This window comes from Sinocyclocheilus rhinocerous, unplaced genomic scaffold, assembly GCF_001515625.1.
Source record: "Sinocyclocheilus rhinocerous isolate Xijiao unplaced genomic scaffold, SAMN03320098_v1.1 scaffold304, whole genome shotgun sequence".
Classification (NCBI taxonomy): domain Eukaryota; kingdom Metazoa; phylum Chordata; class Actinopteri; order Cypriniformes; family Cyprinidae; genus Sinocyclocheilus; species Sinocyclocheilus rhinocerous.
In genome coordinates this window covers 1725455-1740314 of record NW_015659941.1, presented here as the reverse complement: position 1 = coordinate 1740314, position 14860 = coordinate 1725455, and the positions used below count along the sequence as shown (strand labels likewise).

Sequence of the window (14860 nt, the reverse complement as noted above, 5' to 3'; positions counted from 1 at the left end):
AAGACTGGGGGGGGGGGGGGGCACAAATGGTGGTTATGTACAGAAATACAAAGCAGATATTCATGCGGCCTTAACACTGCTGACTCAGGGACGAAGGTCAAAAGGCAGGAACTGTGTGAATTACAGCTGATTGGGTGTGAAATAAAGTAAGCTATACATGAGCATCCAATCCCATCTGGCAAAGTCGAGTGCGATGGACACAATGAGGACATATTCATCTCTGTGGATGAGAACTCAAGCTACGAAACACAATAGGTTTGAGCATGCTATAAATATGCAACTTCAATTTGCGATTTATTTGTGTTAACACCAATATTTTCGTCCCATGAGGTCGACCCTAAAAGTCAATTTACTTCATGAATGACACTGTTAGAGAAGAAACATGACCTAAGAATGGCTTCTAGCGACAATGTATTTTAATCCAAACTCTTTGTTTATCACATAGACTACAAACTGGTGGGGACCTGCTTGACCACGTTCTTTAAAAGAGCACCTTAGGGTGTATGAGCTGGTTTTTTCCCAGCAGGGATGAAATACAGACCCAATCAGGCTGCTTGTGTGTTCTTGTGTTGGGCCGGTGGGGTTCTGAGAGTCTCTTTAATGCAGTACAAGCAGTGATCGATCCGCTGTCTGCTCCTACATAGAGCACACTATTCCCCTGACTCCTATTACAAACACATTTATTCTACTCATCCACCTCCAACCGAGCCAACACAGAAAGAAAGAAAGAAAGAAAGAAAGAAAGAAAGAAGCAGTAAATATTAAGCTTCCAGTGTCTGTGGGTGTTTGCTTTACCTGTTGGACATTGATCCAGTAGCCGATGATTTTGTCCACGGCGCCGGGCTCTTTCTGTGTCCACTGTAAGATGTAGGAATAATTGTTCTTCAAGGTGCGAATGGGGTTTGGAGTGTCGTAGTAAAACTCTGCATTATACGGCTGAGCTAAATGAACAAACAAACCAAAACAGAGTATGACTAATTAGTCAAATACTTTAAAAAGATAAACTACTACCATCTTAGCCACCTTATTTTGCAATGAGGAAGTAAGTTATTTCCCGTGAATGTGCAATGCTTTCGATTCCTTTCGATTGCAGTAAACTATCTGCACTACAAACTGGCATATTTATAATTATGCCAATGCATTAAAATTATTCGATGAGAAAATAACAGTTTGCAATATCAAGCAGCATATTGGACTGTTAAAAATATGTTAAAAATAAGGTGGATATTCAACTGAAATAGCAGTGGTTCTGCTTCTAGACATAGCTGTTACATTAAAGACAATGTGGTAAATTTGTTTGCCATTCTAGGTATGCATAGTTAATTGTATTTTATTATTGCAGAAAAAAAGCCATTATTGGGTCACGACCCACCGGGTGAGAACCAATTATCTAGAGCATCAATGAAAAACAAGCATTTCATTAAATGAGAACGGTTTAATTTAGTGTCACCAAACGGAAATTGCATTGAGATCGATGTGCGTGCTTTTGCCTGCTCTTCGCCACAGATGTTAGATAAATTATATATTTGAAGTCATTTTTGTGAGGACAAAATGCAATTGTAAGCAGCTATGCTGTGTTGAAGTCAGTTTTTATGTTTTTGGCTGTTACTATGTCCCTTACAGGAACTTATGGTAACCATCATTTAAACCAAAATACAGTAGTAATTGAATATGCACAACATTTTTTTTTTTTTTTTAAACGACATTTTGAACATTCAGAGAATATTTAGAGAACATTCAGAAATAACATTTTCATAACTTAATGGGAACGTTAGCAAACCTTCTGAAAACATAATTTTGTTAGCTGGGGTACATTTAATCAGAAATGCTTTTCATAGTAATCAGAGTAAAGACAACAGAATGCTAAACGTTGTAACACAATTCCTTTTACCATATTACCAAATCTGTATGTTGCATAGCAGCTAAAAGGCCTACAGTATAACAGCAGTCATATTAGAGTGTGGCGATAGAACTAGCTGATTAGCATTAGCACCCCTCAGCTGTCATGATGTGCTGGCAAAGCTAAAGATAAGACCCTACTGAGAAGGAAAAACCTTACAAGTCTGCAAGACGGCAGCCAGTTTTTCTCCTCAGAGAGAGAACAGAAATACCTGGGCCTTTTGGAAGTCTACTGTATGGTGCCACATCACCGTCTGGCCTTTCTTGGCAGATTTCTACAGCACATCATCAACTAGCGTAGTAGCTAACAAAGCTGCCAACTCAACTGTAAGGAGTGAGTGACAGACGTTTTTCACACAAAATATGCTAATTCTCATTTCAATGCTATTCACTTTCCAGCAAAGCAAGCAGAACTGATTATGTAATGCCAGATGGAAGATCCAGTTTAAACCAGCTTGATCATAGTGGTTTCATATGGTTTAGTTGGTCCAAGCTAGTCAGTTGTGGTCTTTAGGTTATCCAAGCTGGTTTAGGCAGTTGTAAAGATGTCTGAAAGTATTGTTCTTCTGAGTCGGGTCAATGAATCAGTTGAACAAGTTCACAAAACCTGTTTTATATTTCATAAAGGTTTATATTAAATAAAGTCCCTTATTAACAAGTCTTAATAAACCATGTTATGATGTATCGGAAGGCATAAATAGTATTTTTGTAATGGTTCACTGAAACTATTTGAAAGATCCGATTTGCTGGGATAAATCAAATGCTACATTTTTAAATAGTTGATCATCTATGCTAGCAGCTTTTGGTTCCAGGCAAACCATCTTGGCCATCACGGTTAAGGTTAGTAGGCTTGGCCAAACTAGTTGACTATGAATAACTAGTCTTGCCAATGAGCAGGGGTCATCAGTCTTACTTTTCAGATTCAAATTAGATCATTCTTGTTAAAGACAAAAGTTAGATGACTAACTTGTAAGACTACTTTATGCAACTGGCCACCTTTACTGGTATGACCAGGATTTCTACAGCACAGATAAAATTGAATAAACCAGACTGCTTGTGCTCAAACAACAGGAATAACAAGACAAACAAAGTATGACTTCTGACTCTTGACAAAGTTTGATAACCCTCCTATAGCAAGACTAGTAGACCCAAGGCTATGTATGGGAAAGCATGAAGATCAATTCTCCCACATAATACTCATCTATTTTTTAGGTTAAAGTTTTTCTGTAAGGTACAGCACCCAACGTACATACAGTTTTTTACAACTCACCAGACACAATGAAGGTGCAGGTTGAGGTCCCGACTCCATTGCTCACTCTGCACTCGTAAGTGCCGTTATTAGTGGTGTCTAGTTTGAAGCGAAGCTGAGGGACACTTTGAGGGTCTACCGTTGGGGTTCGGATGGGCAGTCCATTGCGATACCAGCGGGTGCTGGATATTCGGTTTGGATTGGACTTGAGAATCAGGCATCGGAGATTGACTGTCGAAAACGTTTGAGAACGGACATCCAGCAGGACTGGATCCACAACAGGAGGGTCTGGTGGAGAAAGAAAGACTATTATAGCCTGATTGTTTTTTCTACATTTTCGGTGAATATTTTAAGTACAATTATAATTTTACAGTCATTTTTCATCAGTTGCATCTGTTTTGGTCAGCTGTGCTGACATTTTGACTTCTATCACAGATCACTTTTTGGGAAAATGGTTCTCAAACAGCGTTTTTTTCTTCACTAACAGGACGAAAATCAATTAAAGGAAAAGAACAGTAATTGAACTGACCACTCTTGAGATTTTTACTGGAAACGAAGCCCCAAACAAACCACACCAAAGCACTTAGGACACAATGCTTGAACCCATCGCACATGCCGACGACGTTCAGATGACAGATTGCAAGCTACTACCTGAATCAATAAGATGGGGTCCACATTGTCTCAGCTAATTGCACGGAATCAATCTATATAGTGTGCTAGAGCTAGTGACTAATTACAGTCTACCAGGGTCTGATTAGACACTCCGCATGTATGAAGTGATGTGACTGCAAATTAGCATCACAGCACCTCAGGCATACATCAACAGTACATTACTGTAACTAATAATGTGCAGAAACTGTGACAAAGCATCAGGGTGTAATTAACTCTATGAACTTGAATTCAATGCTTTCAATGACAATATAATTAAAAAACCTTATTAGCTTCAGACTGATTTACAAACTCGTTGGTTGTACAGAATGTTAACTTTAATAGACAATCCTCTGAAATAGACATCCAACATAACATTCAGAACGATTATCATACCCATTTTCCAAGATCCAACCAATTACTGATGGATAAAATACATTTTTCCTTTCCCGTTTCACTTATATAAATATAAACATGACATATAAATATGTTAGATTATTAAGAAGTAATTTGGCTTGTGAATGGCATCTCATATTGAAAAAAGAAAGTCATGTCAGAGGTTCACCAAGTTATCACATGGTGATGAAAAATTAAACTATAAACCAGATTAAACAAAGACAAACATTTTTCATTGTTCATCTGCAACAAATACGGTAAAACAAGACCAGGTCTGTGCATTAAAGAAGCACACAGGGTCAAATTTGATTTCACTGAGTTGTGTTCACACTAATTCAAACACTGCCAAAATGATCACAATGAAACCCATTTAAAATTCCCACAAGGTTCTCTGGTTTGTGCTTTGGAATTGAGACAAAGAAAACAAACAGCGTGGGAGAGAACTAGAGCTCCAGCCAAACCATTCCATAAGTGGCACAAATCTTTGTAGTAAAAAAAAAAAAAAAGTTTTTAATTATTAAATAATTTTCATTATCAACAACAAAAAGAGTACTTGGCTGTATCCCCCATTTTCATAATCATTTTATATTCTTTGATACATTTTGTATATTTATTTTGAATTTATTTCCAGAAATGAAATGCATTTAGACATGTCCCAAATGTTGCTAAGAGTTTAGGCAAACTTAAAAGAAAATGAATAAAAAAGCACTGGTGCTAGCAACGCCAGGGTCATGGGTTCAAATCCCATGGGAATGCATGAACTTATAAATTATGCATATTCATTATACATGATGAACTGAATAAAACAGCTCATATGATATTTTCTTGGACTTTTCCGAAATGTATCTCCTTTCACTGATTATTTGTTGACAAAGAAAAAATGCTGAATGCATTCAAAACATATAAACATGGTGAGTAAAGAAAGCAAGAAAAACAGACCCAGACACGACAGAAAAAAAAATGTAAAGTTGGGAAATGCATAACAAAAGGTGCCGTGAATGATACTGTACAGTATAGAGCATTATAAATTCCCTTGATGTGACAGGGCGATCATCAGTGTTGCATTTCAACTCAGTTTGTGACAAACATTTATCTAAGCTCAACAGAAAGATGTGATTTTCTCTCATCTATTCCCATAATGAAGTTTACACCAGACTATTTTAATTTCACAACACAACAGTTCCCATAAACAAACTATAATCATCCGTCTCATGTGAGAGGACACGTGTCTGTAACCAAAACAGCATGGGCTTCAGTCACCCAACAACACTGATAAATAGCGTGAAGATAAAACAAACTGAAAATAAAGACACAAGATGGAGATGAGTCTGTTTCTTCGGAATCGGAACAGATTTGAAAAATGTAGATAACTTGTTCACCAATAGATCCTCTGCAGTGAATGGGTGCCAGTCCAAACAGCTGATAAAAACATCACAATAATCCAAAAGTAATCCACACAACTCCAGTCCATCAGCTAACATCTTGTGAAGCGAAAAGCTGTGTATTTGTAAGAAACAAACCCATCATTAATACTGAGTGCTTCTATATTCCATATTAATGCTTCCTGCAGTGAAAAGTCTATCTTCTTTTATCCACTCAAATCAAAATCCACCAACATATTTGTTTAGAACTATTTTGGACTGTTTTTTCGCTTGTAAACTGTTCTTGATCCGTGCATATTTCTCTCCTGATTCAGACGAGATGAGTTGTATTTTAGCAGGAACCATCGATTTGAAGTGAAAAACATGGTTTAATGGTGGATTTGTTTACAAACACACAGTTTATGGATTACTTATATTACTTGTGTATTATTGTGATGTTTTTATTAGCTGTTTGGACTCTCACTCTGACGGCACCCATTCACTGCAGAGGATAAATTGGTGAGCAAGGGATGTAATGGTAAATTTCTCCAAATCTGTTCTGATTAAGAAACAAACTCATTTACATCTTGGATGGCCTGAAGGTGTTTCCTGAATTTTCAGGAAATTTTCATTTTCACTTTAATAAGGAGTATTAATCAGGAGTATATTACTGTCACAAATTAATATATGTGTGTGTGTGTGTGTGTGTGTGTGTGTTTTCAAATTTTACTTTTTAATTAAATATGTATAATTGTAAATGTATTTAAAAAATAAAATATGAATTTTCCATAATTAAAAACATAGTAGCCTATTTTAAATAAAAATATACATGTATAATAAAATATGAATAACAGACCCAGACACGACAGAAAAAAAAATGTAAAGTTGGGAAATGCATAACAAAAGGTGCCGTGAATGATACTGTACAGTATAGAGCATTATAAATTCCCTTGATGTGACAGGGCGATCATCAGTGTTGCATTTCAACTCAGTTTGTGACAAACATTTATCTAAGCTCAACAGAAAGATGTGATTTTCTCTCATCTATTCCCATAATGAAGTTTACACCAGACTATTTTAATTTCACAACACAACAGTTCCCATAAACAAACTATAATCATCCGTCTCATGTGAGAGGACACGTGTCTGTAACCAAAACAGCATGGGCTTCAGTCACCCAACAACACTGATAAATAGCGTGAAGATAAAACAAACTGAAAATAAAGACACAAGATGGAGATGAGTCTGTTTCTTCGGAATCGGAACAGATTTGAAAAATGTAGATAACTTGTTCACCAATAGATCCTCTGCAGTGAATGGGTGCCAGTCCAAACAGCTGATAAAAACATCACAATAATCCAAAAGTAATCCACACAACTCCAGTCCATCAGCTAACATCTTGTGAAGCGAAAAGCTGTGTATTTGTAAGAAACAAACCCATCATTAATACTGAGTGCTTCTATATTCCATATTAATGCTTCCTGCAGTGAAAAGTCTATCTTCTTTTATCCACTCAAATCAAAATCCACCAACATATTTGTTTAGAACTATTTTGGACTGTTTTTTCGCTTGTAAACTGTTCTTGATCCGTGCATATTTCTCTCCTGATTCAGACGAGATGAGTTGTATTTTAGCAGGAACCATCGATTTGAAGTGAAAAACATGGTTTAATGGTGGATTTGTTTACAAACACACAGTTTATGGATTACTTATATTACTTGTGTATTATTGTGATGTTTTTATTAGCTGTTTGGACTCTCACTCTGACGGCACCCATTCACTGCAGAGGATAAATTGGTGAGCAAGGGATGTAATGGTAAATTTCTCCAAATCTGTTCTGATTAAGAAACAAACTCATTTACATCTTGGATGGCCTGAAGGTGTTTCCTGAATTTTCAGGAAATTTTCATTTTCACTTTAATAAGGAGTATTAATCAGGAGTATATTACTGTCACAAATTAATATACATGTGTGTGTGTGTGTGTGTGTGTGTGTGTTTTCAAATTTTACTTTTTAATTAAATATGTATAATTGTAAATGTATTTAAAAAATAAAATATGAATTTTCCATAATTAAAAACATAGTAGCCTATTTTAAATAAAAATATACATGTATAATATTTTAAATATGAATGTATTCATATTTTATTTAAATCAACATACAAGCAACAAATACTACAAATGCTTCACGATTTAAATAATATATCACTGTTTTTTTACAGGTTTTGTGAGATTTACCCTGCTAGCCTCTGGATGCCTCTCAGTGAAACGTGGTTCATTTTCAGGCAGACGCTGTCTGTCTCTCCTGACACAGAGAGACAGGACGGGGTGTTAGACAGCATCCCCCTGACTCCAGCTCCAGAGAGACAGGCAGAGCCACCTGGCTCATAAATCAGACCTGCTGTGGGATGAATAACAGCGGTGGGCTCTAAACTGCCTCCATCCTGCAATACTCTGCATTAGCCGGGCCCGTTACGGCAGAGATATTGACGGAAGATAGAAACAAAGGGACTGAGGATGTGAGTATAGACTTAGATGCGTGGGGGAGAGGGTGATTCATATGAGCTCTTAATGAAGCTATCACTCATTTAGCTGCAACACAGCATTCTGGGATTTCTCTGGCCATAAATCCTTGCCAAGAACTTCAATTTGTTCACAGCATGCTCTGCGTTACATGTGTTGGGATATATTGTGTTTAAGTCAGATGCACAGCATTTATACTTCGTCTCTGAATGTATGGGCTGTGCAGATTCATTGACTGTGCTGTTTAATAACAGTATAAATCACGTAGCTGTTGTCATCGTTTATCATGATTGATCACAGGCCGAGCAATGACATGCTCCGCTCACCTGAGACAAACTCGTTTACCTAAACGCTGTCTGCCAGATGGAAACAGAGACACTGAAACAACCCCTGTCACACAGAATACGACAAAAAAAACAGCATATGATCAGTAAAATTAATCTAAAGAGATACTGAAATGAGTTTACCAACATAGCAGACACATTACATCCAAGTCGCTTACAAATTGTAAATAAAACAACGATTAAGTACATTTCACAATACACTTACAGTTTGTCTATGTCAAAATTTCCTGTGCTGTGCTGAAAAACTGTTGTGGGTCAAAAATGACCAACCTATATAAAATACAAATTATTTAATTTTTTGGTGCTATTTTATCACCAAATCTTGACCTCTCTAGCCTAGGTCAAAATGACCGGATCACAACATGATGGTTAATTGAATGTGTTTAATGTCGTTTCTTTGTAATTATCTGTGAAATGTACTATTTGTAAGTGAAAGTAAATGTAATATATATATTTTTTTAATTCACCTTTTTTTTTTTATCAGTGCAGGACAATCACCCTCAGTTCTCCTAGAATAAACTTTAGATTCTGGGCCTGGTTGCATGAAAGCTCTTATGCTAAGAAATCCCTTAGTTATAAGGTTAAGGGAGCCCTTAGTGAAACTCGGGTTGCAAGAAAAAAACCTATGGGTCAACTTAAGGAACCTTAAGGCTGCCATTAAGTATCCCCCTTAATTATTTAAGTGTTCCCTTAAGTGTTGCTACAAAGTCCTTAGTAACAATTTAGTCCTAACTGAAATTACCATGGTTACCAAACAGATAAGATAAGATTTTAAAGTTAGGATCTTTCTGTAATACACCCCCTGGACCACAAAACCAGTCATAAGGGTCAAACAATGTTTTTTTGGCTATTGCTACAAATATACCCAAGTGACTTAAAGACTGGTTTTGTGGTCCAGGGTCACATTTGGTAAATTTTCCGTCATTGGTCAGCAGGAGGCGCTTTCACTGCAGAAACAAAGCGGTATCCTCGGTAACGACTGTACACAAAGCAGCAAAAGGAAGCGCTCATGTTTATTTAATGTTTGTCTGTGTTTTAGTTGGTTAGGTTTGTATTTCATTATGTTATGTTTATTGTCATAGATATGTATACATATCTGTTTATTGTGAGATGTAGTAACTATAGTAACCGCGGCGCCCATTGCCGTATGTTGCCAGAAAATACCCTGAAATGCTTAGTATAAACATTTAGGTAAGGATGACAGTTAAAGGGGTCCTATTATGCTTTTTAATTTTTTTAACTTTAGTTAGTCTGTAATGTTGCTGTTTGAGTAAAAAAAAGATCTGCAAAGTTACAAAGCTCAAAGTCCACTTCAAAAGGATATATTTTATTTAAAGGGGTCATACAATGCGATTTCAAGTTCAATCACAACACACATTGGCCCAGCTAACCAATCACAGCACACACTGGCCCAGCTAACCAATCGCAGCACACACTGGCCCAGCTAACCAATCACAGCACATTTCGTATTTCAGAAGGCGGGCCTTCATTTGATACAGGAACTATTCGAGCCGTTCATGCCAGACTGGGGAGAGAGGTGTTGTAATAATGTAAAATATGTGAAAAATAATGTGTTTTTCGAACAACCTAGTATGAGAGCCTGTACTAGTACACCCCCAAAACAAAATCAAGACTTTGTAAAAGAGCATAATACGACCCCTTTAAGACATTTGTTGCAACGCTCCTAAAGAAATCCCTTACCTCAGGGATTTTTTTCTCCCTCAGGGATACCCCTAAGTCAAATTACTTAAGGACTTTCATGCAACCGAGCCCAGAGCCTTGTGCACAATGGTAATGGTTCACAGCCTGCACCTTGTGGGGCTTGAACCAACAACCACCCTGTTTTCCTGACCACAATGTCACAGCTCGAAAAAGCTCTCTGCATTGTGTGATGCTCACGGACAGATGCTCCTCCTGTGCAGTGAATGAACCGATGCACACTCAAATTCAGCATCGTCCTGTAATCACATGGTGCATTTTAAAGCAACACAATAAACACAGGATCCATTATGAGAGCGTAGAGTGCTTTGCTCCGCTAATGGCTTGTGTGAAAAGGGCTGATGCGCATTGAGTGGTTCAGGGTTTAACCCGTCTATCTTTTGTGTGGTTGTGCGCAGCTAGAGCGCTAATGAATTCAAGGCTTTTTAGTTTGGCACTTACAAAACGCACTCCACGCGGGCATCATAATGCATTATGAAAATCTGAGCGCATTAACACTCCCGCCGGCCCTCAAATGCTGCATCTAAAAATAGCAGGATCAAAATCATTGATAATGGCCCATTGGGTCTTAATGGAAAATGTGTGTCACTCTGGCTCGTTTGGTCGTGCGTTCGGAGACTCAATCTATCCGCAGTCAGTGGATCGCATTATGATCAAGTTTAAAATCACATTAAAATGTGCAGCACCAAATCAAATCTAATCACGCCATCGATCGAAACAATTTCATGATAGACTTCATTACCACTGTCCTTTCTCAGGCAGGCAGAGGAGTGCTGTTGTCTGAGACGCTCTGGGATGTGTCCAAACTGTGTCAATTGACAAATAATGTGCGATGTGTCCAATGGCCTAGTCGACTGACAAATAAAATCCTTCTGTGATATTATAGAAAGGCTAGAGAGGGACTTCCTATAAACACTTTGGATAACCTTTTAACTCTAAATCCTTTAAAGGGATAGTTCACCTTCAGTTGCTAGTCCCCACTTACTTCCATAGTGAAAAAAACAACAACAAAAAAAACACTATGCAAGTCAATGGGGACCAACTAAAGGTTAACTATCCCTTTAAGCATTTACGGTTAAAACCACTATATGTCCTGTGCAATACAGGGAGTGACCAAAACAATAAGCCAACTTAGTAAACTTGCATTGTTGTTCACAAGTCATTTTACTTCTGCTATCAGACATGCTTTTGAGTATGATACAGGATATTTTATCCACCTCAATAGTGATAATACAAACCATTCAAAATTTGGGGTCAAACTTTTGAAAGAAATTAATACTTTTATAATGTAAGGATATATTAAATTGATAAAAAGTGACTGCAAAGACATTTATAAAATTTATAAAGAGATTTCTATTTCATATAAATGCTTTTCTTTTAAACTTTCTATTCATCAAAAGATCCAGAAAAAATATATAAATTTCCACAAAAATATAAATTTTTTTTTTTTGACAAAAATAATAATAAATGATTATTGAGCAGCAAATCAGCATATTAGAATGATTTCTGAACGAAGTAATAATGCTGAAAATTCAGCTTTGCACATAACATTAATTTATTCAAATTACATATTGAAATATTTTGAAATTTTCTATAAAATAATACTATTTCACAATATTACTGTTTTTACTGTATTTTTGATCAAATAAATGCAGCCTCTAATAAATAAAAGATAATAAATAAAAAAAGAAAAAATATTTATTAAAAAAAAATCTTAAATGAAAGAAACCGATAAATAAAATAAATAAAAGATACCCTTAAAACATTTTAAAAATCTTTCAGACCCCAAAATTTGAATGGTAGTGTACATAAAATAAACAGCCAAAAAGTCAAAAAAAAAAATTTGATAAAAAAGTTAAGACATCTGGAATTATTATTATAAGTTATTATCTAAACATAATATAGATATAAGATATTTAGGTTACATATTTAAATGTACCATTTCAAGTGCTGCCTGCCAATCATTTTGAGTGTTCACAGGTCAACCCATAAATAAGAAGCTGGAGACTGAGAATGTGATAATTCATGCAGATCATGGGGGGAAATGCTATTTACTCACTGCTTACTTGTAAATCACTTTAATGTAGCTAGCTTCTAGCTTTAGCAGTTTGGTGAACTATCATTTCAAAGTAGTTCCCCAATTCAAAACTTTGTTTGATGACTGAAACACTTACACTCTACGTTGAGCTGCACCTGAGCCTGTCGGCGTTTGATGTTTAGGCCGTTGTAAGGAGCGGTTTGGCAGCGGTACGCTCCCATCATGTCCCGCGTCACATTGGTCAGCCGCAAACGTCCATCGCGTGTTTCCACCACCCAATCCCCCGACGGCATGGGCAGGTCCTTGTTTGCACGGGACCACAGAATGGTTGGGCGGGGCTTACCATCGACCAAACACACGAGCTCTGCGGACCCGCCCTCACTGACATTGACCACACCCCCTCCGACTGGCACACTCAGAACAGGAGGAACGACTGGAAAAGAGGAAAACATAGTCGTAAGAGGAGATGTATTGTTTTTGGATGTCTGACCGTTAAAAAAAATCTAAATTATATTAAATTATAGCTAATATGTACAAGAAAAAATTGAAGAAAATGGAAGAAATAACATCCAAAGATGAAGATTTGTAGTTTTATGAGATACTACTAACTCATATTCATATAAGTTTTTTATCCCAACTTTAAAAAAAAATAAAATAAATGCACAGAGAATAGTATTTTATTCAATTAATAAATAAACTAACTCAAAATTATTTTTCTTATAAACAATTGTACAAAACAATCAAAAAAGAAAAGAAAAAAATCTACTACTCAATCAGTGTTGCAATGCTAATGCTGCAGTTCTTTTTATCTCACCTAAACAAAGCCAGTTGGCAGGTTAACAATGCATAAAAGAGACAATTGTGATGCAATATAAAATAATATATAAGAAAAGATAATCAACTGCTTTTTAAGACACTACAGTGTTAAATCTACTGGCCCAACACCAAAACACATATTGGGGGAAAAACAGTCAAAATAATGACCATATAGGATGGACAGACTTCAAACAGTAGGACAGAAGATCATAAAGCAAGAGATAAAGAGACTGTCAGATGATACGATTGATCATGTTGGGTACTGCAGTCAGAAACAGAGAGTAACCCCAGATAAGGTTGAAACTTCAAGTACAAAAAAGAGGAGAAACTCAGGAAAAAATAGCATCCTGCTGAGATGAGAGAGAGCAGATCAGAGGGGACTCAAATGCATGAGGGCGTCTGTATTTCCCAGAATTCAACAGTTTACTACCATCAACCCAGCAGAATGGCCATTCCCACATTATCACTGTTTACCCATGAGGCATAAATTTAACATCTCAGATAGCTGAAAAACTACTTAAAAGACACAATATGTAAGATTTTTTTATTAAAATATCCCAAAACCACTAGAACAGTGGGTTACACTTTACTTGAAGGGGTGTGCATAAGACTGACATGACACCTTCATAATCATGACATGACACCTACATAATCATGACATGACACATGTCATGAATATGAAGGTTTTTTATGCATGTACAAATTAAGCAAAATAATCTACTTTGTTACTTTTAAATCATAGTTCGTTACTGAGTACGCCCACAATTTGAATTAATATTCAAACCTTTGACGGCACTTCAGTAGCCAATAAAGATATCCGAACGTAAACGGACCAATAACAGCCCTGATATCTGAACCGGGAAAAGCCGCGTATATACACATATCTACCGAATATACACAGACACAAGTTGCATCTCTCTCTCCTCTCCGACAGTGAGTTTGACACGCATCCGCCTCCTGTCAATTACAGAGTCTGAATGTCCGCACGGGATTGCAGGTATTCCACATAATTGTAATCATTCCTGCACAAATGTGGCGAGCGCTTTATTGTAACATGAGAACACAGTCATGTAATCGCAGAAAACTGGATGCGAGCTCTCAAATAGGCCTAACTTATACAAATAAACTGTCTTCTCACTCCGATATTGCTTGTGCGCACTCAGACTGTGTGCAATTGCGATCTCTCCGTGCTTTTAAATTATTTCTATTTACTCCTGGATTAAACTTTGTCAGAATAGATCCACGCCTGACCGATGAAAATGTTACTGGAAATTTTATTGGCTGTTAGTGAAATGCACCAGAAAGTCTTTCAACAATCAAAGATGGAACTTTAATTTCTTTACAATGTAAGCAAGCTAGAAATGTTTTGGAATGGGATATTTGTATGATTTGTACATATAAATATCCTAGTCTGCCTAACTGCATCACTACATTGTACAGACATTACCGGTCAAAGCTATCTGATATTCCATTTATCTAAATAAACAACATATATGGCTCTTAAAACACTGTCTATGAAAATTCAGTATTGTCATATTTCGAGTATCTCAACTGAACTGAGGTCATTTGTTTAATCATTTTATTACTGATTGTGTACTTGTCCTTTTTTGTAAATTCAATTCAGTTTGAAATCAAATTTGAAATCATGCTTCCTTTTGCTGTAAGCTTTTGCAACAAAGTTACCCTATTTTAGAGACACAAATACACAGAATGAGCAAATGTTTAAGATTTAAATTTTTGTAATGGTAATTGATCAATATTTATATGTAGCCTATGTAAATAAAAGCCTATATTAAAATCTGTTCATCATATAAAGCGAATGTGTCTTTTTAGAAGACTTGGATTAAACCAATTTCAAAGCTTGAAAT

The 14860-nt window shown here is 36.4% G+C and overlaps 1 protein-coding gene across 1 annotated transcript in view; it reads right to left on the bottom strand.

Annotated features, from left to right (window-relative positions):
• mdga1 (MAM domain containing glycosylphosphatidylinositol anchor 1) overlaps positions 1–14860 on the bottom strand; it is a 232265-nt gene that overhangs the window by 57066 nt on the left and 160339 nt on the right. The window contains exons 11-13 of the mRNA XM_016533562.1: positions 12313–12609; positions 3170–3436; positions 796–941 (exon numbers count right to left, since the gene is read on the bottom strand). Coding sequence (XP_016389048.1) covers positions 796–941; positions 3170–3436; positions 12313–12609 — 710 coding nt within the window. The remainder of the gene's footprint in view (positions 1–795; positions 942–3169; positions 3437–12312; positions 12610–14860) is intronic.